The sequence below is a fragment of the Melanerpes formicivorus genome, unplaced genomic scaffold (genome assembly GCF_026170545.1).
Source record: "Melanerpes formicivorus ecotype bairdi unplaced genomic scaffold, bMelFor1.0.p_v2 SCAF_10, whole genome shotgun sequence".
Classification (NCBI taxonomy): Eukaryota; Metazoa; Chordata; class Aves; order Piciformes; family Picidae; genus Melanerpes; species Melanerpes formicivorus.
The window spans coordinates 21,536,129-21,560,251 of NW_027142362.1; the positions used below are offsets into that span (position 1 = coordinate 21,536,129).

A 24,123-nucleotide genomic window follows, 5' to 3' on the forward strand; every position below is an offset into this window, starting at 1 on the left:
TACAAGACCATTTCTTACAACATTTAAAACATTTGCAAGTTACCCATCCCCCATGAGTTCTAGGATGCTTTAAACACAGAGTGAAATGGGGATGTTTCTCAATGTTCTCTTGCAACGCAGATTCAATATCACATGCTGTTGCATACATTTCAGAAGGTGGGGCTGTCTCGTACTCTCTGGAGCTGTTTGAATACTTTTGTGATCTGTTGGCCCTAACAACAGTCTCAAAGGTACTTCAAGCCATCTATATTAGTGGTGTGTGTAGTAGTTTGGGCTGGGTGCCCTCTGCTACGGGGGTGTTTCCTGTGTCCAGAAGTCCAGCCCAGTGGATGGACACATGAAATTAGGTATTTCCTACCATAATTCCTGCACCACCATAAAATCCCTGGCAGCGTCTGGCACTTCCTCTTTCCTTTCCTCTCCGCCACCCGGTAACTGGGGGAAATGTCTCCCGGCCATGGGCCTGGCAAGGCCCAAGGCCACAGGGGAATGGGCAGTCTCAGATCTGACCAGCTGAGACTAGCCTAGCAGTGGGGGGGAAGGAGGAGCCCTGGGGGTCTTGGGTGCACCCTCAGGTGGGGATGGGGTCTTTCTGGGTCTGTTTTGGGGTTTCTTTTGTCACTGTGCTTCTGGCTTTCTGTACACACTCACTGTTCTCTATTTAAACTTTCCATCACTTTTGCAATCTGTTTGAGTCGTTATTTCTGCCCATGGTGGGGAGGGGGTTTGCCCCAACCCATTACAGTGTGGAACTCATGCTGATGCCAGTTTTACTTTCTCTGTAGAGTCCCTCTAATCTCTATAGGCTCAGAGGTTACTGTCCTTTTACTCGTGACACATGTGTCCACCCTTTTTCTGCAGTCTGGACAGCTGTATCTGTCGTTAATTAAACAAGAGAAGATTCCTCCCAAAGGGATTGTACTCATTCTCTGGAATGACTAACAAATCGTTTAAATAAATCCTTTTTTCAGAGTCTATTTCTATATTTTCAAGCAGGAGCACCTTAAAAGGTTCCCCTTTAGCTCCAATTACTGTTGCTGTTTGTTTTTTCCCTTCTCAACCCCCACAGGAGTCTTTTGTATAGTTGATTTTTCTGCTCCCATATCTACCAAAAAGATCACTTCCTCCTTCTGGGGACTCATTTAATGTTCTTGTCCCCAAAACATACAGCCCCTGACACCCTTCTAAGAAAGTTAGTTTTCTTATCTCATCAGTTTCAGTCCAAGGTCAGTTGCACACAGGCTGGCCAAGAAAAAAAGACTGAAGACAGACTGTAAGTTCTGGAAGCTACATTCTACTGATCTGCCAATGAAATTAGTTTAGAATTATCTCCTTTTGTTTTCCTTTTTACACCAAAACATTCAGCTAGAGAACTCTGCAGCTATCTTTCTTAAAGGCACAGCCTAAAATTGTCACAAGAGAGCTACTGAAACCATGAGAAAATCTCTTTAAGGTTTGATCCCCACTGCCAGGGATGTCTTCCTCAGCTGCAAAGGACAGTGCCTGAAAGGGCCTCACTGCTGTGTTCCATACTCTCTCCTTCCTTTGGGAATGATGAATCGGCCACTTGTGTCCCCACCTCATCCCCCAGCACCCAAGCCAATGCCTTTCTTACACTGCAACCTGAGGCAGTGACACCAAAAAAGGATCCATGTGGAGGCAGAGGCTGGGCTGTGGAAAACTTGAATGGCTCTGGAGTAGCCATTTGTGAAGGTGCTGATGATGAAGAGGAAACATTCCAGCTCATGGCATGGGCTGGGTGCTTCATTTCCCAATGCTGCCTTTTCATTTCCTGCCTCATGCCCTGGAGGAGGCAGCTTATGAGTTCCACAGCCTTCTCCATGCCAATTGTCACCAGTTCTACCCTTTCCTTTCTGAGGGGGCCCACACCTGCCTTTGTCTTCTTTTTGCCATTAATGTACCTGAAGAAATTTTTGCTGTTCCCCTTGCTCTCCCTGGCTAGATTTAATTCAAACTGAGCTTTAGCTCTTCTAACCAAGTTTCTTGCTGTTAAGGCAGCATCCTTGTATGCCCCCATCCCATCTGTCCTTCCTTCCACTCCATGTACAGTGTACAGACAGGAAAGGACCACACAGAGGCCAGGCTTGAATGCAGCAGAACTTTAATCAGTCAAAAGAGAAAAACAAAGTCACTGCAAATGGAGAAGAGCAGTGCAGGAATGCACCAAAACACACCAGAGTCTGTGGCCCTTGGCCACGGTCAAGTTCCTGCACAATATCTGCATCCATCATAGGGGAAGAGCAGAGAGATGGCTCCCAGCAGGATGGATTTCTTGGGCACCTTTTTGCCAAGGGACAGCAAAGCAAAGAAGGAAAGGGAAAGGCAAAGCCCAGCAGCTGTGCTGCAAAGACATGAAGGGTGTCCCTCCTTGGGCCAGCAGCATCTTCTGAGCTCCTGGAGGTGCGTCCCTGGGGCTTCCCCAGCAGCTCTGTCAGCGCAGGTACCTTCTGCCATAGGAGCGGCTGGAGATGCCAGAGAGGTCACAGCAGCCAGAGTTGATGGGCACTCCCTCACAGCTGAGGATGCTGCCAACAGCAGCGGAGGTGGAGGAGCCCACAACGGTGTTCTGCGGGAAGGAGCTGAGGATGGGGCCGGGCAGGGTCACCACCACAGCAGGAGGCTCAATGGCCACGGTGGAGCTCTGGCACTGCCTGACACAGGGCTCATTGCAGCTGTTGGCCAGCGGGGTTGGGCCGCAGGGCCGGCAGGGCAGGCACTGGCTGGAGCAGGACATGGCTGGAGGCTGGAGGTGCACCTGGGAGAGAGGGCAAAGAGCAAGCAGAGAAGGCAGCTGGGTGAGGAGCAGCCTGGTGACACTATCACAAAGGAGCCAAGGCCAAGACTCAGTGGGGAGCTGGAAGCTGTGCAGCAGCCACAGGGCCTTCATCACCCTGTTAAGGGCAGCCTGGCCCAGGGACGCTCTCTAGGAGTTCAGACACCAAAAGCTGCCTCAGCCACCTCCCAGCCTCTCCCTAAGCAGACCTTCTCCTGCTTCCCTCTCTCCTCACAAGAAGACTCAACCATCAGGAGAGAACAGAGGCAGTAGCAGCTGAGAGCTGCTCCGAGGGGAGAGCTCCTTTTGGAAGAGGAGCAGAAAGAGCTGCAGACTCACCTGGTTGCCAAGGAGAAGGAGCCAGGAGAAGTGGATGAGAGAGCAGGACCTGGGCTGCCTTTTATACCTGCCCCTCATTGCTGCAGGACCAGAGGCACCTTGGCAGAGGTAACAATTTTTGCACAAGCTCATCTTGAATGCAAAGCCTCACAGCTAAGGACATGGCTGTGCTTTCATCTCCTGCACTGCTGCCTTTTCATCTCCAGGTCTGTGCCAGGCCCATGCCCCAGTGAAGGCTTCTTCTGAGCTCTGGGTGGAAAGGATGCAGGATTTCCAGGGCAGGAATGCAGGAGTGCAGGCAGAAGACTGATCTCAGGTGCTGGAGGGGTCCGGATCAGAGCGGTGATGTCAGCCTGGGTCTCTCTGTAGGGACTGTTTGAAGTGCTGTGGTGTGTCCTCAGCTCACTTCTTTGTCTGTGCCTTGTCCTGCTCAGATCTGACCCCATCCTGTGTAGCACTGTCCAGTCTCAAGGGTCTTCAGCAGCGTCCATGGCTCATGGTGCTGCTCTGTGGAGGGTCCAGATCAGACAAACGATGTCAGCCTGGGTCGCTCTGTTGGGGCTATTTGAAGTGCTGTTTTCAGGTAGAAACTCCAGCAGTCTTCAGGTGGACTCCATGGTGTCCTGAGCATGAGGTCCTGTCATGTCCTTGTCTTTCACTGCCTCCTCAGCTCATACCAGTGATCAATTGTCACCCCCCAAGGCCTGTGCCTTGTCCTGATCAGATTTGACTCCATCCTGCCTGGAACTGGACAGCCTCAGGGGCCTTCAGCAGAGTCCATGGCTCATGGTGCTCCTCCCTTTGTTCTTGTCTTGTGTGCACTTGGAAGCAGACAGCTTTGTGTGGGTGCAGGTGGATGTTGTAATTTATAAATCTATTCGCTGGAAATGTGATAAAATATGATTCATTAAATATCAGAACTTGTTTTCCCACACCAATTTTATTCTGGTTCGTTTGCCTGGTCGATGACAGCCCGCTTACACATGGGAGAAGGCTAATAAACAGTAGAGTAACAGTCTAGAGAAATCAGGGCCCTTGCCAGGCTGGACAGATGGGCAGAGTCCAACAAGATGACATTCAACAAATCCAAGTGCCAGGTGCTGCCCTTTGGCCACAACAACCCCAGGCAGAGCTACAGGCTGGGGTCAGAGTGGCTGGAGAGCAGCCAGGCAGAAAGGGACCTGGGGGTGCTGATTGACAGCTGCCTGAACATGAGCCAGCAGTGTGCCCAGGTGGCCAAGAAGGCCAAGGGCATCCTGGCCTGCATCAAGAATAGTGTGGCCAGCAGGAGTAGGGAGGTCATTGTGCCCTGGCCTCAGCACTGGTTAGGCCACACCTTGAGTCCTGTGTCCAGTTCTGGGCCCCTCAATTTAAGAAGGATGTTGAGACTCTTGAAGGTGTCCAGAGAAGGGCAACAAGGCTGGGGAGGGGTCTGGAGCACAGCCCTGTGAGGAGAGGCTGAGGGAACTGGGATTGTTTTGCCTGGAGAAGAGGAGGCTCAGGGGAGACCTCATTGCTGTCTACAATTTCCTGAAGGGAGGTTGTAGCCAGGAGGAAGTTGATCTCTTCTCCCAGCCAACCAGCACCAGAACAAGAGGACACAGTCTCAAGCTGTGCCAGGGGAAGTTTAGGCTGGAGGTGAGGAGAAAGTTCTTCCCAGAGAGAGTTGTTGGCCATTGAGATGTGCTGCCCATGGAGGTGGTGTAGTCCTCATCCCTGGAGGTGCTCAAGAGGGATTGGACGTGGCACTTGGTGCCATGGTTTAGTCATGAGGTCTGTGATGACTAGGTTGGACTTGATGATCTTTGAGGTCTCCTCCAATCTTGGTGGTTCTGTGATTCTGAGATGTGTCCCCACGTCCTGAAGAAGCCCTCCAGTACTAGATTCGAAGGAAGAAGGGGCTGATGCACGAAGTATGGGCAACAAACAAGAGGAGCTGGAAGCCTTGTCACTGCAGGAAAATTATGATGTAGTTTCCATCACAGAGACATGACGTCACGACTCACATGAGTGGAGCACTGCAGTTGAGGGCTACAGGCTCTTCAGGAGAGATAGGCAAGGAAGAAGGGGTGGAGGGGTGGCCCTGTACATTAGGGAGGCACTAGATGCCATTGTGCTGGAGATTAGGGATGATCAGGTTGAGTGCTTGTGGTGAGAATTAGCGGGAAGACCAGCAGGGCAGACATCCTGGTTGGAGTCTGTTATAGACCACCCAACCAGGAGGAAGATGTTAATGAAGCATTCTATAGGCAGCTTAGGGCTGTCTCAGGATCGCCTGACCTTGTTCTCATGGGTGACTTCAACTTGCCTGACATCTGCTGGGATCTCAACACAGCAGAGAGGAGACAGTCTAGGAGGTTCTTAGAGTTCATGGAGGACAGCTTCTTATCCCAGGTGCTACGAGAGCCTACCAGGGCAAGGCTATGCTTGACCTCCTCTTCACCAACAGGGAAGGGCTGGTGGGTGATGTGGTGGCCAGAGGGTGTTTAGGAGCCATGACCTCCTCTTCAGCAACAGGGAAGGGCTGGTGGGTGATGTGGTGGTTGGAGGGTGTTTAGAGGCCAGTGACCATGAGATAACTGAATTTTCAGTATTCAGTCAAGCTAAGAGGGGCAGCAAGAAGACCTCCACTCTGGACTTCCAGAGGGCAGACTTCAAGTTACTCATGGAACTAACTCAGAAGGTTCCTTGGGAAACAGGCCTTAAAAACAAAGGGGCCCAGGAGAGCTGGACCTGCTTCAAGGAAGAACTCTTGAAGGCCCAGGAACGGGCTGTGCCAATGTGCCGGAAGATGAGCCGCCAGGGCAGACGTCCAGCCTGCAATGAACTTCTAAAAGAGCTAAGGGTAAAAAAGAGGGTGTATCATCTCTGGAAGAAAGGTGAGGCAACCCATGGAATGTTTAAGGATGTCGCTAGGTCATATAGGAAGATAATTAGGGAGACAAAAGCACATTTGGAGCTTAGACTGGGCTGTGCTGTCAAGGACAACAAAAAGTCCTTCTATAAATACATTAATAGAAAGAGGAAGGGCAAGGACAACCTCCACTCCTTGGTGGACATGGAGGGGAATGCTGTAACAAAGGATGAGGAAAAAGCAGAGGTACTTAACACCTTCTTTGCCTCAATTTTTACTAGCAGGACAGAATGTCTTCCAGACAGCTGGCCTGCAGAGCTGGCAGAAGGAGCCAGGGAGCTGCATAGTTTTCCTGTGTTCCATGAGCAGGTAATTGGAGCTCTCCTCAGCCACTTGGATCCCCAGAAGTCCATGGGACCAGATGGGATCCATCCTAGGGTGCTGAGGGAGCTGGCAGATGTGCTGGCCAAGCCACTCTCCATAGTTTTTCAGCAGTCCTGGCTCACTGGAGAGGTCCCAGAAGACTGGAAGCTGGCCAACGTGGTGCCCATCCATAAGAAGGGCCGGTTGGATGAGCCAGGGAATTATAGACCTGTCAGCCTGACCTCAGTGCCAGGCAAGATCATGGAACAGGTCATCCTGAGTGCAATCACACAGCACTTCCAGGATGGCCAAGGGATCAGGCCCAGCCAGCATGGATTTAGGAAGGGCAGGTCCTGCCTGACCAACCTGATCTCCTTCTATGATCAGGTGACTGCCTGGTGGATGTGGGGTAGGCTGTGGATATGGTCTACCTGGACTTCAGCAAGGCCTTTCACACTGTCCCCCACAGCAAACTCCTGGCCAAGCTGTCAGCCCATGGCTTGGACGGGAGCACACTGCGGTGGGTTAGGAACCGACTGGAGGCTGAGCCCAGAGAGTGGTGGTGAATGGTGCCACATCCAGCTGGCAGCCAGGCACTAGTGGTGTGCCCCAGGGATCAGTGCTGGGCCCTGTGCTCTTTAACATCTTTATTGATGATCTGGATGAGGGCATTGAGTCCATCATCAGTAAATGTGCAGGTGACGCCAAGCTGGGGGCAGGAGTTGATCTGCTGGAGGGTGGAGAGGCTCTGCAGAGGGACCTCGACAGGCTGGACAGATGGGCAGAGTCCAAGGGCAGGAGATTGAACACATCCAAGTGCCAGGTTCTACACATTGGCCAAAACAACGCCCTGCAGTGCTACAGGCTGGGGTCAGAGTGGCTGAGAGCAACCAGGCAGAGAGGGACCTGGGGTTGATGGTTGATGCTAGGCTGAACATGAGCCTGCAGTGTGCCCAGGAGGCCAAGAAGTCCAATGGCATCCTGGCCTGCATCAGGAACAGTGTGGCCAGCAGGAGCAGGGAGGTCATTCTGCCCTGTGCTCGGCACTGGTTAGGCCACACCTTGAGTCCTGTGTCTAGTTCTGGGCCCCTCAGTTTAAGCAGGAGGTTGACTTGCTGGAAGGTGTCCAGAGAAGGGCAATGAAGTTGGTGAGGGGTTTGGAACACAGCCCTATGAGGAGAGACTGAGGGAGCTGGGGTTGCTTAGCCTGGAGAGGAGGAGACTCAGGGGAGACCTTATTGCTGTCTACAACTACCTTAAGGGAGGTTGTAGCCAGGTGGGGGTTGGTCTCTTCTCCAAGGCTGGGAAGCAGCACCAGAACAAGAGGACACAGTCACAGGCTGCACCAGGGGAGGTTTAGGCTGGATGTTAGGAAGAAGTTCTACACAGAGAGAGTGATTGCCCATTGGAATGTGCTGTCTGGGGAGGTGGTGGAGTCATCATCATTGGAGGTGTTCAGGAGGAGACTTGATGGGGTGCTTGGTTGCATGGTTTAGTTGATTAGGTGGTGTTGGGTTAGTTTCTAGGTTGGACACGATGATCTTGAAGGTCTCTTCCAACCTGGTCTGGTCTATTCTATTCTATTCTAGTCTATTCTATTCTAGTCTATTCTATTCCATTCCATTCCTTTGGAAGGAAGTCACTGGAGAAGAGAGGCCTATTTTGTTGGACCTCAGTCATTCAGATATACACTCATTAGCCATAATTCCCCCTCAGTGGAGGGCATGGCTGTGGCCCCTTCCATCCTTCTGCTTCTACACCTTTGTCAAGAGATCTATGGTTTTGTGCACAGAATGGGATATAACTGCCCACAGCCAGCTCCTGAGCACAAAGTCTTTGGAGGCATCCATGACACTGTCAAGACCTCTGAGCCTATCTGCAGCTCTCTGGGCAAGTGGAGCCAGTTGCCTGGTCCTGGCTGATCTTCAGCTTCTCCTGCATGCTCTGGGTCAGAGCAATTTGATCTCCCTCAGAAATGCACTGATTCACTCTGCCCATCTGGCTGCTGACTGCCCTCAGCTCCCACAGGCTTAGCTCCAGCAAGCAGCTTCAAGTCATTCAGCAGCTGCTCCTTGAAACATCTTCTCTGTGCTCTCCTGCCCATGGCTGCTGGCCATAGCCCCAGGCTGGGTCTTGGAGGGCACAGGAATCTGGAGCTGCAGCTATGGGCCATGCCAAGGGCTGTTCCCTGCTTTACCATTCTGGCCATTCTGCAGAGCAAATCATCCAGTGGAGCCCCAGAGCCAGCCCTGTCAGCCCAGCACAGCTCCTGCCACAGCAAGAGGAACAGCTCATGCTGCTGCTGAGACCTCAGGTCCTCCTTGACAAGATCTGATAGTCCCTTCTTCAGCTACCAGGCACTGGGCACACAGAGGCACCACTGCCGAGTGTCCCAAACACTTATTGCTCTGAGAACAAGAGTCTCCTTGTGCCGTCAGTGCCTTTTACCCCACAGCAAAACCTTTCTCCTTTGACAGCTTGGGGAGTGTCCAGACAGGAAAGGACCACACAGAGGCCAGGCTTGAATGCAGCAGAACTTTAATCAGTCAAAAGAGAAAAACAAAGTCACTGCAAATGGAGAAGAGCAGTGCAGGAATGCCTTAAATCCCTCAAGGTTCTGTGGTCCATAGCCATGGAGAAGTTCCTGCATGATGTCTGTCCGCCTGCCTCAGAGAGGAAGAGGAGACAGATGGTCCCCTCAAGGCTGGGGACCTTGCTGCCAAGGGACAGCAAAGCAAAGAAGGAAAGGGAAAGGCAAAGCCCAGCAGCTGTGCTGCAAAGACATGCAGGGTGTCCCTCCTTGGGCCAGCAGCATCTTCTGAGCTCCCGGAGGTGCGTCCCTGGGGCTTCCCCAGCAGCTCTGTCAGCGCAGGTACCTTCTGCCATAGGAGCGGCTGGAGATGCCAGAGAGGTCACAGCAGCCAGAGTTGATGGGCACTCCCTCACAGCTGAGGATGCTGCCAACAGCAGCGGAGGTGGAGGAGCCCACAACGGTGTTCTGCGGGAAGGAGCTGAGGATGGGGCCGGGCAGGGTCACCACCACAGCAGGAGGCTCAATGGCCACGGTGGAGCTCTGGCACTGCCTAACACAGGGCTCATTGCAGCTGTTGGCCAGCGGGGTTGGGCCACAGGGCCGGCAGGGCAGGCACTGGCTGGAGCAGGACATGGCTGGAGGCTGGAGGTGCACCTGGGAGAGAGGGCAAAGAGCAAGCAGAGAAGGCAGCTGGGTGAGGAGCAGCCTGGTGACACTATCACAAAGGAGCCAAGGCCAAGACTCAGTGGGGAGCTGGAAGCTGTGCAGCAGCCACAGGGCCTTCATCACCCTGTTAAGGGCAGCCTGGCCCAGGGACGCTCTCTAGGAGTTCAGACACCAAAAGCTGCCTCAGCCACCTCCCAGCCTCTCCCTAAGCAGACCTTCTCCTGCTTCCCTCTCTCTTCACAGGAGGACTCAACCATCAGGAGAGAACAGAGGCAGTAGCAGCTGAGAGCTGCTCCGAGGGGAGAGCTCCTTTTGGAAGAGGAGCAGAAAGAGCTGCAGACTCACCTGGTTGCCAAGGAGAAGGAGCCAGGAGAAGTGGATGAGAGAGCAGGACCTGGGCTGCCTTTTATACCTGCCCCTCATTGCTGCAGGACCAGAGGCACCTTGGCAGAGGTAACAATTTTTGCACAAGCTCATCTTGAATGCAAAGCCTCACAGCTAAGGACATGGCTGTGCTTTCATCTCCTGCACTGCTGCCTTTTCATCTCCAGGTCTGTGCCAGACCCATGCCCCAGTGAAGGCTTCTTCTGAGCTCTGGGTGGAAAGGATGCAGGATTTCCAGGGCAGGAATGCAGGAGTGCAGGCAGAAGACTGATCTCAGGTGCTGGAGGGGTCCGGATCAGAGCGGTGATGTCAGCCTGGGTCTCTCTGTAGGGACTGTTTGAAGTGCTGTGGTGTGTCCTCAGCTCACTTCTTTGTCTGTGCCTTGTCCTGCTCAGATCTGACCCCATCCTGTGTAGCACTGTCCAGTCTCAAGGGTCTTCAGCAGAGTCCATGGCTCATGGTGCTGCTCTGTGGAGGGTCCAGATCAGACAAACGATGTCAGCCTGGGTCACTCTGCTGGGGCTGTTTGAAGTGCTGTTTTCAGGTAGAAACTCCAGCAGTCTTCAGGTAGACTCCATGGTATCCTGAGCATGAGGTCCTGTCATGTCCTTGTCTTTCACTGCCTCCTCAGCTCATACCAGTGATCAATTGTCAACCCCCAAGGCCTGTGCCTTGTTCTGATCAGATTTGACTCCATCCTGCCTGGAGCTGGGCAGCCTCAGGGGCCTTCAGCAGAGTCCATGGCTCATGGTGCTCCTCCCTTTGTTCTTGTCTTGTGTGCACTTGGAAGCAGACAGCTTTGTGTGGGTGCAGGTGGGTGTTGTAGTTTATAAATCTATTAGCTGGAAATATGATAAAATATGATTTATTAAATATAAAAAATGGTTTTCCCACACCAATTTTATTCTGGTTCGTTTGCCTGGTCAATGACAGCTCACTTACACATGGGAGAAGGCTAATAAACAGTAGAGTAACAGTCTAGAGCAATCAGGGCCCTTGCCAGGCTGGACAGATGGGCAGAGTCCAACAAGATGACATTCAACAAATCCAAGTGCCAGGTGCTGCCCTTTGGCCACAACAACCCCAGGCAGAGCTACAGGCTGGGGTCGGAGTGGCTGAGAGCAGCCAGGCAGAAAGGGACCTGGGGTGCTGATTGACGGGTGCCTAAACATGAGCCAGCAGTGTGCCCAGGTGGCCAAGAAAGCCAAAGGCATCCTGGTCTGCATGAAGAATAGTGTGGCCAGCAGGAGCAGGGAAGTCATTGTGCCCTGTGCTCAGCACTGGTTAGGCCACACCTTGAGTCCTGTGTCCAGTTCTGGGCCCCTCAATTTAAGAAGGATGTTGAGACTCTGAAGGTGTCCAGAGAAGGGCAACAAGGCTGGGGAGGGGTCTGGAGCACAGCCCTGTGAGGAGAGGCTGAGGGAGCTGGGATTGTTTAGCCTGGAGAAGAGGAGGTCTCAGGGAAGACCTCATTGCTGTCTACAATTACCTGAAGGGAGGTTGTAGCCAGGAGGGGGTTGGTCTCTTCTCCCAGCCAACCAGCACCAGAACAAGAGGACACAGTCTCAAGCTGCACCAGGGGAAGTTTAGGCTGGAGGTGAGGAGAAAGTTCTTCCCAGAGAGAGTTGTTAGCCATTGAGATGTGCTGCCCAGGGAGTTGGTGGAGTCCCCATCCCTGGAGGTGCTCAAGAGGGGATTGGATGTGGCACTTGGTGACATGGTTTAGTCATGAGGTCTGTGGTGACTAGGTTCGACTTGATGATCTTTGAGGTCTCCTCCAATCTTGGTGATTTTGTGATTCTGAGATGTGCCCCCATGTCCTGAAGAAGCCCTCCAGTATTAGATTCGGAGGGAGAAGGGGCTGATGCACGAAGTATGGGCAACAAACAAGAGGAGCTGGAAGCCTTGTCACCGCAGGAAAATTATGATGTAGTTGCCGTCACAGAGACATGGTGGGACGACTCACGTGAGTGGAGCACTGTAGCTGAGGGCTACAGGCTCTTCAGGAGAGATATGCAAGGAAGAAGGGGTGGAGGGGTGGCCCTTTATATCAGGGAGTCACTAGATGCCATTGAGCTGGAGATTAGGGATGATCAGGTTGAGTGCTTGTGGTGAGAATTAGTGGGAAGCCCAGCAGGGCAGACATCCTGGTTGGAGTCTGTTATAGACCACCCAACCAGGAGGAAGATGTTAATGAAGCATTCTATAGGCATCTTAGGGCTGTCTCAGGATCGCCTGACCTTGTTCTCATGGGTGACTTCAACTTGCCTGACATCTGCTGGGATCTCAACACAGCAGAGAGGAGACAGTCTAGGAGGTTCTTAGAGTTCATGGAGGACAGCTTCTTATCCCAGGTGCTACAAGAGCCTACCAGGGCAAGGCTATGCTTGACCTCCTCTTCAGCAACAGGGAAGGGCTGGTGGGTGATGTGGTGGCCAGAGGGTGTTTAGGAGCCATGACCTCCTCTTCAGCAACAGGGAAGGGCTGGTGGGTGATGTGGTGGCCAGAGGGTGTTTAGGAGCCATGACCTCCTCTTCAGCAACAGGGAAGGGCTGGTGGGCGATGTGGTGGTTGGAGGGTGTTTAGAGGCCAGTGACCATGAGATAATTGAATTTTCAGTATTCAGTCAAGCTAAGAGGGGCAGCAAGAAGACCTCCACTCTGGACTTCCAGAGGGCAGACTTCAAGTTACTCATGGAACTAACTCAGAAAGTTACTTGGGAAACAGGCCTTAAAAACAAAGGGGCCCAGGAGAGCTGGACCTGCTTCAAGGAAGAACTCTTGAAGGCCCAGGAACGGGCTGTGCTAATGTGCCGGAAGATGAGCCGCCTGGGCAGACGTCCAGCCTGGATGGGCAATGAACTTCTAAAATAGCTAAGGGAAAAAAAGGGGGTGTATCATCTCTGGAAGAAAGGTGAGGCAACCCATGGAATGTTTAAGGATGTTGCTAGGTCATGTAGGAAGAAAATTAGGGAGGCAAAAGCACATTTGGAGCTTAGACTGGGCTCTGCTGTCAAGGACAACCTCCACTCCTTGGTGGACATGGAGGGGAATGCTGTAACAAAGGATAATGAGGTAAAAGCAGAGGTACTTAACACCTTCTTTGCCTCAATTTTTACTAGCAGGACAAAATGTCTTCCAGACAGCTGGCCTGCAGAGCTGGCAGAAGGAGCCAGGGAGCTGCACAGTTTTCCTGTGTTCCATGAGCAGGTAGTTGGAGCTCTCCTCAGCCGCTTGGATCCCCAGAAGTCCATGGGACCAGATGGGATCCATCCTAGGGTGCTGAGGGAGCTGGCAGATGTGCTGGCCAAGCCACTCTCCATAGTTTTTCAGCAGTCCTGGCTCACTGGAGAGGTCCCAGAAGACTGGAAGCTGGCCAGCGTGGTGCCCATCCACAGGAAGGGCCGGTTGGATGAGCCAGGGAATTATAGGCCTGTCAGCCTGACCTCAGTGCCAGGCAAGATCATGGAACAGGTCATCCTGAGTGCAATCACACAGCACTTCCAGGATGGCCAAGGGATCAGGCCCAGCCAGCATGGATTTAGGAAGGGCAGGTCCTGCCTGACCAACCTGATCTCCTTCTATGATCAGGTGACTGCCTGGTGGATGTGGGGTAGGCTGTGGATATGGTCTACCTGGACTTCAGCAAGGCCTTTGACACTGTCCCCCACAGCAAACTCCTGGCCAAGCTGTCAGCCCATGGCTTGGATGGGAGCACACTGCGGTGGGTTAGGAACCGACTGGAGGCTGAGCCCAGAGAGTGGTGGTGAATGGTGCCACATCCAGCTGGCAGCCAGTCACTAGTGGTGTGCCCCAGGGATCAGTGCTGGGCCCTGTGCTCTTTAACATCTTTATTGATGATCTGGATGAGGGCATTGAATCCATCATTAGTAAATGTGCAGCTGACACCAAGCTGGGGGCAGGAGTTGATCTGCTGGAGGGTAGAGAGGCTCTGCAGAGGGACCTCAACAGGCTGGGCAGATGGGCAGAGTCCAAGGGCAGGAGATTGAACACATCCAAGTGCCAGGTTCTGCACATTGGCCACAACAACGAGCTGCAGTGCTACATGCTGGGGTCAGAGTGGCTGAGAGCAGCCAGGCAGAGAGGGACCTTGAGGTGCTGGTTGATGCTAGGCTGAACATGACCCTGCAGTGTGCCCAGGCAGCCAAGAAGTCCAATGGCATCCTGGCCTGCATCAGGAACAGTATGGCCAGCAGGAGCAGGGAGGTCATTCGGCCCTGTGCTCAGCACTGGTTAGGCCGCACCTTGAGTCCTGTTTCTAGTTCTGGGCCCCTCAGTTTAAGAATGAGGTTGACTTGCTGGAAGGTGTCCAGAGAAGGGCAATGAAGTTGGTGAGGGGTTTGGAACACAGCCCTATGAGGAGAGACTGAGAGAGCTGGGGTTGCTTAGCCTGGAGAGGAGGAGACTCAGGGGAGACCTTATTGCTGTCTACAATTACCTTAAGGGAGGTTGTAGCCAGGTGGGGGTTGGTCTCTTCTCCCAGGCAGGCAAGCAGCACCAGAACAAGAGGACACAGTCTCAGGCTGCACCAGGGGAGGTTTAGGCTGGATGTTAGGAAGAAGTTCTACACAGAGAGAGTGATTGCCCATTGGAATGGGCTGCCTGGGGAGGTGGTGGAGTCATCATCATGGAGGTGTTCAGGAGGAGACTTGATGGGGTGCTTGGTTGCATGGTGTAGTTGATTAGGTGGTGTTGGGTTAGTTTCTAGGTTGGACACGATGATCTTGAAGGTCTCTTCCAACCTGGTCTGGTCTATTCTATTCTATTCTATTCTATTCTATTCCATTCCATTCCATTCCATTCCATTCCATTCCATTCCATTCCATTCCTTTGGAAGGAAGTCACTGGAGAAGAGAGGCCTATTTTGTCGGACCTCAGTCATTCAGATATACACTCATTAGCCATAATTCCCCCTCAGTGGAGGGCATGGCTGTGGCCCCTTCCATCCTTCTGCTTCTACACCTTTGTCAAGAGATCTATGGTTTTGTGCACAGAATGGGATATAACTGCCCACAGCCAGCTCCTGAGCACAAAGTCTTTGGAGGCACCCATGACACTGTCAAGACCTCTGAGCCTATCTGCAGCTCTCTGGGCAAGTGGAGCTAGTTGCCTGGTCCTGGGTGATCTTCAGCTTCTCCTGCATGCTCTGGGTCAGAGCAATTTGATCTCCCTCAGAAATGCACTATTTCACTCTGCCCATCTGGCTGCTGACTGCCCTCAGCTCCCACAGGCTTAGCTCCAGCAAGCAGCTTCAAGTCATTCAGCAGCTGCTCCTTGAAACATCTTCTCCGTGCTCTCCTGCCCATGGCTGCTGGCCATAGCCCCAGGTTGGGTCTTGGAGGGCACAGGAATCTGGAGCAGCAGCTATGCCGCTCATGCTGCAGCTAAGACCTCAGGTCCTCCTTGACAAGATCTGATAGTCCCTTCTTCAGCTACCAGGCATTGGGCACACAGAGGAACCACTGCAGAGTGTCCCAACCACCTATTCCTCTGAGAACAAGAGTCTACTTGTGCCCTCAGTGCCTTTTACCCCACAGCGAAACCTTTCTCCTTTGACAGCCTGGGGAGTGTCCAGACAGGAAAGGACCACACAGAGGCCAGGCTTGAATGCAGCAGAGCTTTAATCAGTCAAAAGAGAAAAACAAAGTCACTGCAAATGGAGAAGAGCAGTGCAGGAATGCCTTAAATCCCTCAAGGTTCTGTGGTCCATAGCCATGGAGAAGGTTCTGCATGATGTCTGTTCGCCTGCCTCAGAGAGGTAGAGGAGACAGATGGTCCCCTCAAGGCTGGGGACCTTGCTGCCAAGGGACAGCAAAGCAAAGAAGGAAAGGGAAAGGCAAAGCCCAGCAGCTGTGCTGCAAAGACATGCAGGGTGTCCCTCCTTGGGCCAGCAGCATCTTCTGAGCTCCTGGAGGTGTGTCCCTGGGGCTTCCCCAGCAGCTCTGTCAGCGCAGGTACCTTCTGCCATAGGAGCGGCTGGAGATGCCAGAGAGGTCACAGCAGCCAGAGTTGATGGGCACTCCCTCACAGCTGAGGATGCTGCCAACAGCAGCGGAGGTGGAGGAGCCCACAACGGTGTTCTGCGGGAAGGAGCTGAGGATGGGGCCGGGCAGGGTCACCACCACAGCAGGAGGCTCAATGGCCACGGTGGAGCTCTGGCACTGCCTGACACAGGGCTCATTGCAGCTGTTGGCCAGCGGGGTTGGGCCGCAGGGCCGGCAGGGCAGGCACTGGCTGGAGCAGGACATGGCTGGAGGCTGGAGGTGCACCTGGGAGAGAGGGCAGGGAGCAAGCAGAGAAGGCAGCTGGGTGAGGAGCAGCCTGGTGACACTATCACAAAGGAGCCAAGGCCAAGACTCAGTGGGGAGCCGGAAGCTGTGCAGCAGCCACAGGGTCTTCATCACCCTGTTAAGGGCAGCCTGGCTCAGGGAGGCTCTCTAGGAGTTCAGACACCAAAAGGTGCCTCAGCCACCTCCCAGCCTCTCCCTAAGCAGACCTTCTCCTGCTTCCCTCTCTCCTCACAGGAGGACTCAACCATCAGGAGAGAACAGAGGCAGTAGCATCTGAGAGCTGCTCCGAGGGGAGAGCTCCTTTTGGAAGAGGAGCAGAAAGAGCTACAGACTCACCTGGTTGCCAAGGAGAAGGAGCCAGGAGAAGTGGATGAGAGAGCAGGACCTGGGCTGCCTTTTATACCTGCCCCTCATTGCTGCAGGACCAGAGGCACCTTGGCAGAGGTAACAATTTTTGCACAAGCTCATCTTGAATGCAAAGCCTCACAGCTAAGGACATGGCTGTGCTTTCATCTCCTGCACTGCTGCCTTTTCATCTCCAGGTCTGTGCCAGGCCCATGCCCCAGTGAAGGCTTCTTCTGAGCTCTGGGTGGAAAGGATGCAGGATTTCCAGGGCAGGAATGCAGGAGTGCAGGCAGAAGACTGATCTCAGGTGCTGGAGGGGTCCGGATCAGAGCAGTGATGTCAGCCTGGGTCTCTCTGTTGAGACTGTTTGAAGTGCTGTGGTGTGTCAGCTCACTTCTTTGTCTGTGCCTTGTCCTGCTCAAATCTGACCCCATCCTGTGTAGCACTGTCCAGTCTCAAGGGTCTTCAGCAGAGTCCATGGCTCATGGTGCTGCTCTGTGGAGGGTCCAGATCAGACAAACGATGTCAGCCTGGGTCACTCTGCTGGGGCTGTTTGAAGTGCTGTTTTCAGGTAGAAACTCCAGCAGTCTTCAGGTAGACTCCATGGTATCCTGAGCATGAGGTCCTGTCATGTCCTTGTCTTTCACTGCCTCCTCAGCTCATACCAGTGATCAATTGTCACCCCCCCAGGGCCTGTGCCTTGTTCTGATCAGATTTGACTCCATCCTGCCTGGAACTGGGCAGCCTCAGGGGCCTTCAGCAGAGTCCATGGCTCATGGTGCTCCTCCCTTTGTTCTTGTCTTGTGTGCACTTGGAAGCAGACAGCTTTGTGTGGGTGCAGGTGGGTGTTGTAGTTTATAAATCTATTAGCTGGAAATATGATAAAATATGATTTATTAAATATAAAAAATGGTTTTCCCACACCAATTTTATTCTGGTTCGTTTGCCTGGTCAATGACAGCTCACTTACACATGGGAGAAGGCTAATAAACAGTAGAGTAACAGTCTAGAGCAATCAGGGCCCTTGCCAGGCTGGACAGATGGGCAGAGTCCAACAAGATGACATTCAACAAATCCAAGTGCCAGGTGCTGCCCTTTGGCCACAACAACCCCAGGCAGAGCTACAGGCTGGGGTCGGAGTGGCTGAGAGCAGCCAGGCAGAAAGGGACCTGGGGTGCTGATTGACAGCTGCCTGAACATGAGCCAGCAGTGTGACCAGGTGGCCAAGAAGGCCAAGGGCATCCTGGCCTGCATCAAGAACAGTGTGGCCAGCAGGAGCAGGGACGTCATTGTGCCCTGTGCTCAGCACTGGTTAGGCCACACCTTGAGTCCTGTGTCCAGTTCTGGGCCCCTCAATTTAAGAAGGATGTTGAGACTCTGAAGGTGTCCAGAGAAGGGCAACAAGGCTGGGGAGGGGTCTGGAGCACAGCCCTGTGAGGAGAGGCTGAGGGAACTGGAATTGTTTAGCCTGGAGAAGAGGAGGTCTCAGGGAAGACCTCATTGCTGTCTACAATTACCTGAAGGGAGGTTGTAGCCAGGAGGGGGTTGGTCTCTTCTCCCAGCCAACCAGCACCAGAACAAGAGGACACAGTCTCAAGCTGCACCAGGGGAAGTTTAGGCTGGAGGTGAGGAGAAAGTTCTTCCCATAGAGAGTTGTTAGCCATTGGGATGTGCTGCCTAGGGAGGTGGTGGAGTCCCCATCCCTGGAGGTGCTCAAGAGGGGATTGGACGTGGCACTTGGTGCCATGGTTTTGTCATGAGGTCTGTGGTGACTAGGTTCGACTTGATGATCTTTGAGGTCTCCTCCAATCTTGGTGATTTTGTGATTCTGAGATATGTCCCCATGTCCTGAAGAAGCCCTCCAGTACTAGATTCAAAGGGAGAAGGGGCTGATGCACGAAGTATGGGCAACAAACAAGAGGAGCTGGAAGCCTTGTCACCGCAGGAAAATTATGATGTAGTTGCCGTCACAGAGACATGGTGGGACGACTCACATGAGTGGAGCACTGCAGCTGAGGGCTACAGGCTCTTCAGGAGAGATAGGCAAGGAAGAAGGGGTGGAGGGGTGGCCCTGTACATCAGGGAGGCACTAAATGCCATTGAGCTGGAGATTAGGGATGATCAGGTTGAGTGCTTGTGGTGAGAATTAGCGGGAAGACCAGCAGGGCAGACATCCTGGTTGGAGTCTGTTATAGACCACCCAACCAGGAGGAAGATGTTAATGAAGCATTCTATAGGCATCTTAGGGCTGTCTCAGGATCGCCTGACCTTGTTGTCATGGGTGACTTCAACTTGCCTGACATCTGCTAGGATCTCAACATAGCAGAGAGGAGACAGTCTAGGAGGTTCTTAGAGTTCATGGAGGACAGCTTCTTATCCCAGGTGCTGCGAGAGCCTACCAGGGGTAAGGCTATGCTTGACCTCCTCTTCAGCAACAGGGAAGGGCTGGTGGGTGATGTGGTGGTTGGAGGGTGTTTAGAGGCCAGTGACCATGAGATAATTGAATTTTCAGTATTCAGTCAAGCTAAGAGGGGCAGCAAGAAGACCTCCACTCTGGACTTCCAGAGGGCAGACTTCAAGTTACTCATGGAACTAACTCAGAAGGTTCCTTGGGAAACAGCCCTAAAAACAAAGGGGTCCAGGAGAGCTGGACCTGCTTCAAGGAAGAACTCTTGAAGGCGCAGGGACAGGCTGTGCCAATGTGCCAGAAGACGAGCCGCAGGGCAGACGTCCAGCCTGGATGGGCAATGAACTTCTAAAATAGCTAAGGGAAAAAAAGAGGGTGTATCATCTCTGGAAGAAAGGTGAGGCAACCCATGGAATGTTTAAGGATGTTGCTAGGTCATGTAGGAAGAAAATTAGGGAGGCAAAAGCATATTTGGAGCTTAGACTGGGCTCTGCTGTGAATGACAACAAAAAGTCCTTCTATAAATACATTAATAGCAAGAGAAAGGGCAAGGACAACCTCCACTCCTTGGTGGGCATGGAGGGGAATGCTGTAACAAAGGATGAGGAAAAAGCAGAGGTACTTAACACCTTCTTTGCCTCAATTTTTACTAGCAGGACAAAATGTCTTCCAGACAGCTGGCCTGCAGAGCTGGCAGAAGGAGCCAGGGAGCTGCACAGTTTTCCTGTGTTCTATGAGTGGAGAGTTGGAGCTCTCCTCAGCCGCTTGGATCCCCAGAAGTCCATGGGACCAGATGGGATCCATCCTAGGGTGCTGAGAGAGCTGGCAGATGTGCTGGCCAAGCCACTCTCCATAGTTTTTCAGCAGTCCTGGCTCACTGGAGAGGTCCCAGAAGACTGGAAGCTGGCCAGCGTGGTGCCCATCCACAGGAAGGGCCGGTTGGATGAGCCAGGGAATTATAGGCCTGTCAGCCTGACCTCAGTGCCAGGCAAGATCATGGAACAGGTCATCCTGAGTGCAATCACACAGCACTTCCAGGATGGCCAAGGGATCAGGCCCAGCCAGCATGGATTTAGGAAGGGCAGGTCCTGCCTGACCAACCTGATCTCCTTCTATGATCAGGTGACTGCCTGGTGGATGTGGGGTAGGCTGTGGATATGGTCTACCTGGACTTCAGCAAGGCCTTTGACACCGTCCCCCACAGCAAACTCCTGGCCAAGCTGTCAGCCCATGGCTTGGATGGGAGCACACTGCGATGGGTTAGGAACTGGCTGGAGGTTGAGCCCAGAGAGTGGTGGTGAATGGTGCCACATCCAGCTGGCAGCCAGGCACTAGTGGTGTGCCCCAGGGATCAGTGCTGGGCCCTGTGCTCTTTAACATCTTTATTGATGATCTGGATGAGGGCATTGAGTCCATCATCAGTGAATTTGCAGCTGACACCAAGCTGGGGGCAGGAGTTGATCTGCTGGAGGGTAGAGAGGCTCTGCAGAGGGACCTCAACAGGCTGGGCAGATGGGCAAAGTCCAAGGGCAGGAGATTGAACACATCCAAGTGCCAGGTTCTACGCATTGGCCACAACAACACCCTGCAGTGCTACAGGCTGGGGCCAGAGTGGCTGACAGCAGCCAGGCAGAGAGGGAACTGGAGGTGCTGGTTGATGCTAGGCTGAACATGACCCTGCAGTGTGCCCAGGCAGCCAAGAAGTCCAATGGCATACTGGCCTGTATCAGGAACATTGTGGCCAGCAGGAGCAGGGAGGTCATTCTGCCCCTGTACACTGCACTGGTTAGGCCACACCTTGAGTCCTGTGTCCAGTTCTGGGCCCCTCAGTTTAGGAAGGAGGTTGACTAGATGGAACGAGTCCAGAGAAGGGCAATGAAGTTGGTGAGGGGTTTGGAACACAGCCCTGTGAGGAGAGGCTGAGGGAGCTGGGGTTGCTTAGCCTGGAGAGGAGGAGACTCAGGGGAGACCTCATTGCTGTCTACAATTACCTTAAGGGAGGTTGTAGCCAGGTGGGGGTTGGTCTCTTCTCCCAGGCAGGCAAGCAGCACCAGAACAAGAGGACACAGTCTCAGACTGCGCCAGGGGAGGTTCAGGCTGGATGTTAGGAAGAAGTTCTACGCAGAGAGAGTGATTGCCCATTGGAATGTGCTGCCTGGGGAGGTGGTGGAGTCATCATCATGGAGGTGTTCAGGAGGAGACTTGATGGGGTGCTTGGTTGCATGGTGTAGTTGATTAGGTGGTGCTGGGTTAGTTTCTAGGTTGGACACGATGATCTTGAAGGTCTCTTCCAACCTGGTCTGGTCTATTCTATTCTATTCTATTCTATTCTATTCCATTCCATTCCATTCCATTCCATTCCATTCCTTTGGAAGGAAGTCACTGGAGAAGAGAGACCTATTTTGTTGGACCTCAGTCATTCAGATATACACTCATTAGCCATAATTCCCCCTCAGTGGAGGGCATGGCTGTGGCCCCTTCCATCCTTCTGCTTCTACACCTTTGTCAAGAGATCTATGGTTTTGTGCACAGAATGGGATATAACTGCCCACAGCCAGCTCCTGAGCACAAAGTCTTTGGAGGCACCCATGACACTGTCAAGACCTCTGAGCCTATCTGCAGCTCTCTGGGCAAGTGGAGCCAGTTGCCTGGTCCTGGCTGATGTTCAGCTTCTCCTGCATGCTCTGGGTCAGAGCAATTTGATCTCCCTCAGAAATGCCCTCAGAAATGCACTGATTCACTCTGCCCATCTGGCTGCTGACTGCCCTCAGCTCCCACAGACTTAGCTCCAGCAGGCAGCTTCAAGTCACTCAGCAGCTGGTCCTTGAAACATCTTCTCCGTGCTCTCCTGCCTATGGCTGCTGGCCATAACCCCAGGTTGGGTCTTGGAGGGCACAGGAATCTGGAGCTGCAGCTATGGGCCATGCCAAGGGCTGTTCCCTGATTTACCACTCTGGCCATTCTGCAGAGCAAATCATCCAGTGGAGCCCCAGAACCAGCCTTGTCAGCCCAGCACAGCTCCTGCCACAGCAAGAGGAACAGCTCATGCTGCTGCTGAGACCTCAGGACCTCCTTGACAAGATCTGATAGTCCCTTCTTCAGCTACCAGGCATTGGGCACACAGAGGAACCACTGCAGAGTGTCCCAACCACCTATTCCTCTGAGAACAAGAGTCTCCTTGTGCCCTCAGTGCCTTTTGCCCCACAGCAAAACCTTTCTCCTTTGACAGCTTGGGGAGTGTCCAGACAGGAAAGGACCACACAGAGGCCAGGCTTGAATGCAGCAGAGCTTTAATCAGTCAAAAGAGAAAAACAAAGTCACTGCAAATGGAGAAGAGCAGTGCAGGAATGCCTTAAATCCCTCAAGGTTCTGTGGTCCATAGCCATGGAGAAGGTCCTGCATGATGTCTGTCCGCCTGTCTCAGAGAGGAAGAGGAGACAGATGGTCCCCTCAAGGCTGGGGACCTTGCTGCCAAGGGACAGCAAAGCAAAGAAGGAAAGGGAAAGGCAAAGCCCAGCAGCTGTGCTGCAAAGACATGCAGGGTGTCCCTCCTTGGGCCAGCAGCATCTTCTGAGCTCCCGGAGGTGCGTCCCTGGGGCTTCCCCAGCAGCTCTGTCAGCGCAGGTACCTTCTGCCATAGGAGCGGCTGGAGATGCCAGAGAGGTCACAGCAGCCAGAGTTGATGGGCACTCCCTCACAGCTGAGGATGCTGCCAACAGCAGCGGAGGTGGAGGAGCCCACAACGGTGTTCTGCGGGAAGGAGCTGAGGATGGGGCCGGGCAGGGTCACCACCACAGCAGGAGGCTCAATGGCCACGGTGGAGCTCTGGCACTGCCTGACACAGGGCTCATTGCAGCTGTTGGCCAGCGGGGTTGGGCCGCAGGGCCGGCAGGGCAGGCACTGGCTGGAGCAGGACATGGCTGGAGGCTGGAGGTGCACCTGGGAGAGAGGGCAGGGAGCAAGCAGAGAAGGCAGCTGGGTGAGGAGCAGCCTGGTGACACTATCACAAAGGAGCCAAGGCCAAGACTCAGTGGGGAGCCGGAAGCTGTGCAGCAGCCACAGGGCCTTCATCACCCTGTTAAGGGCAGCCTGGCCCAGGGAGGCTCTCTAGGAGTTCAGACACCAAAAGGTGCCTCAGCCACCTCCCAGCCTCTCCCTAAGCAGACCTTCTCCTGCTTCCCTCTCTCCTCACAGGAGGACTCAACCATCAGGAGAGAACAGAGGCAGTAGCATCTGAGAGCTGCTCCGAGGGGAGAGCTCCTTTTGGAAGAGGAGCAGAAAGAGCTACAGACTCACCTGGTTGCCAAGGAGAAGGAGCCAGGAGAAGTGGATGAGAGAGCAGGACCTGGGCTGCCTTTTATACCTGCCCCTCATTGCTGCAGGACCAGAGGCACCTTGGCAGAGGTAACAATTTTTGCACAAGCTCATCTTGAATGCAAAGCCTCACAGCTAAGGACATGGCTGTGCTTTCATCTCCTGCACTGCTGCCTTTTCATCTCCAGGTCTGTGCCAGGCCCATGCCCCAGTGAAGGCTTCTTCTGAGCTCTGGGTGGAAAGGATGCAGGATTTCCAGGGCAGGAATGCAGGAGTGCAGGCAGAAGACTGATCTCAGGTGCTGGAGGGGTCCGGATCAGAGCGGTGATGTCAGCCTGGGTCTCTCTGTTGGGACTGTTTGAAGTGCTGTGGTGTGTCCTCAGCTCACTTCTTTGTCTGTGCCTTGTCCTGCTCAGATCTGACCCCATCCTGTGTAACACAGTCCAGTCTCAAGGGTCTTCAGCAGAGTCCATGGCTCATGGTGCTGCTCTGTGGAGGGTCCAGATCAGACAAACGATGTCAGCCTGGGTCGCTCTGTTGGGGCTATTTGAAGTGCTGTTTTCAGGTAGAAACTCCAGCAGTCTTCAGGTGGACTCCATGGTATCCTGAGCATGAGGTCCTGTCATGTCCTTGTCTTTCACTGCCTCCTCAGCTCATACCAGTGATCAATTGTCACCCCCCAAGGCCTGTGCCTTGTCCTGATCAGATTTGACTCCATCCTGCCTGGAACTGGACAGCCTCAGGGGCCTTCAGCAGAGTCCATGGCTCATGGTGCTCCTCCCTTTGTTCTTGTCTTGTGTGCACTTGGAAGCAG

General features: G+C 53.4%; 4 protein-coding genes across 4 annotated transcripts; all 4 read right to left on the bottom strand.

The window, feature by feature from the left end:
• Positions 1–2,105: 2,105 nt before the first annotated feature.
• Positions 2,106–3,294, bottom strand: LOC137443962 (feather keratin Cos2-3-like). Its single transcript, XM_068144214.1, has 2 exons — positions 3,134–3,294; positions 2,106–2,776 (listed from the first exon to the last, which is right to left on the bottom strand). Exons 1-2 carry the CDS (start codon positions 3,263–3,265, stop codon positions 2,453–2,455), a joined length of 456 nt encoding a protein of 151 aa, XP_068000315.1. The 5' UTR covers positions 3,266–3,294; the 3' UTR covers positions 2,106–2,452.
• A 5,577-nt stretch (positions 3,295–8,871) lies between these two features.
• LOC137443964 (feather keratin Cos2-3-like) lies at positions 8,872–10,060 on the bottom strand. The gene is made up of 2 exons (XM_068144216.1): positions 9,895–10,060; positions 8,872–9,537 (listed from the first exon to the last, which is right to left on the bottom strand). Exons 1-2 carry the CDS (start codon positions 10,024–10,026, stop codon positions 9,214–9,216), a joined length of 456 nt encoding a protein of 151 aa, XP_068000317.1. The 5' UTR covers positions 10,027–10,060; the 3' UTR covers positions 8,872–9,213.
• Positions 10,061–15,556: 5,496 nt separating this feature from the next.
• Positions 15,557–16,749, bottom strand: LOC137443963 (feather keratin Cos2-3-like). The gene is made up of 2 exons (XM_068144215.1): positions 16,580–16,749; positions 15,557–16,222 (listed from the first exon to the last, which is right to left on the bottom strand). The coding sequence occupies exons 1-2, from the start codon at positions 16,709–16,711 to the stop codon at positions 15,899–15,901; spliced, it is 456 nt and encodes a 151-aa protein (XP_068000316.1). The 5' UTR covers positions 16,712–16,749; the 3' UTR covers positions 15,557–15,898.
• Positions 16,750–22,268: 5,519 nt separating this feature from the next.
• Positions 22,269–23,450, bottom strand: LOC137443961 (feather keratin Cos2-3-like). Its single transcript, XM_068144213.1, has 2 exons — positions 23,292–23,450; positions 22,269–22,934 (listed from the first exon to the last, which is right to left on the bottom strand). Exons 1-2 carry the CDS (start codon positions 23,421–23,423, stop codon positions 22,611–22,613), a joined length of 456 nt encoding a protein of 151 aa, XP_068000314.1. The 5' UTR covers positions 23,424–23,450; the 3' UTR covers positions 22,269–22,610.
• Positions 23,451–24,123: the final 673 nt, after the last annotated feature.

Excerpts from the sequence above, each read along its gene's own strand:
- LOC137443962 (XM_068144214.1), bottom strand. The coding sequence starts at position 3,265 with ATGAGCTTGTGCAAAAATTGTTACCTCTGCCAAGGTGCCTCTGGTCCT. Across the intron at positions 2,777-3,133 it reads TCCTTCTCCTTGGCAACCAG|GTGCACCTCCAGCCTCCAGC; the intron begins GTGAGTCTGCAG and ends CCTCTCTCCCAG.
- LOC137443964 (XM_068144216.1), bottom strand. The coding sequence starts at position 10,026 with ATGAGCTTGTGCAAAAATTGTTACCTCTGCCAAGGTGCCTCTGGTCCT. Across the intron at positions 9,538-9,894 it reads TCCTTCTCCTTGGCAACCAG|GTGCACCTCCAGCCTCCAGC; the intron begins GTGAGTCTGCAG and ends CCTCTCTCCCAG.
- LOC137443963 (XM_068144215.1), bottom strand. The coding sequence starts at position 16,711 with ATGAGCTTGTGCAAAAATTGTTACCTCTGCCAAGGTGCCTCTGGTCCT. Across the intron at positions 16,223-16,579 it reads TCCTTCTCCTTGGCAACCAG|GTGCACCTCCAGCCTCCAGC; the intron begins GTGAGTCTGTAG and ends CCTCTCTCCCAG.
- LOC137443961 (XM_068144213.1), bottom strand. The coding sequence starts at position 23,423 with ATGAGCTTGTGCAAAAATTGTTACCTCTGCCAAGGTGCCTCTGGTCCT. Across the intron at positions 22,935-23,291 it reads TCCTTCTCCTTGGCAACCAG|GTGCACCTCCAGCCTCCAGC; the intron begins GTGAGTCTGTAG and ends CCTCTCTCCCAG.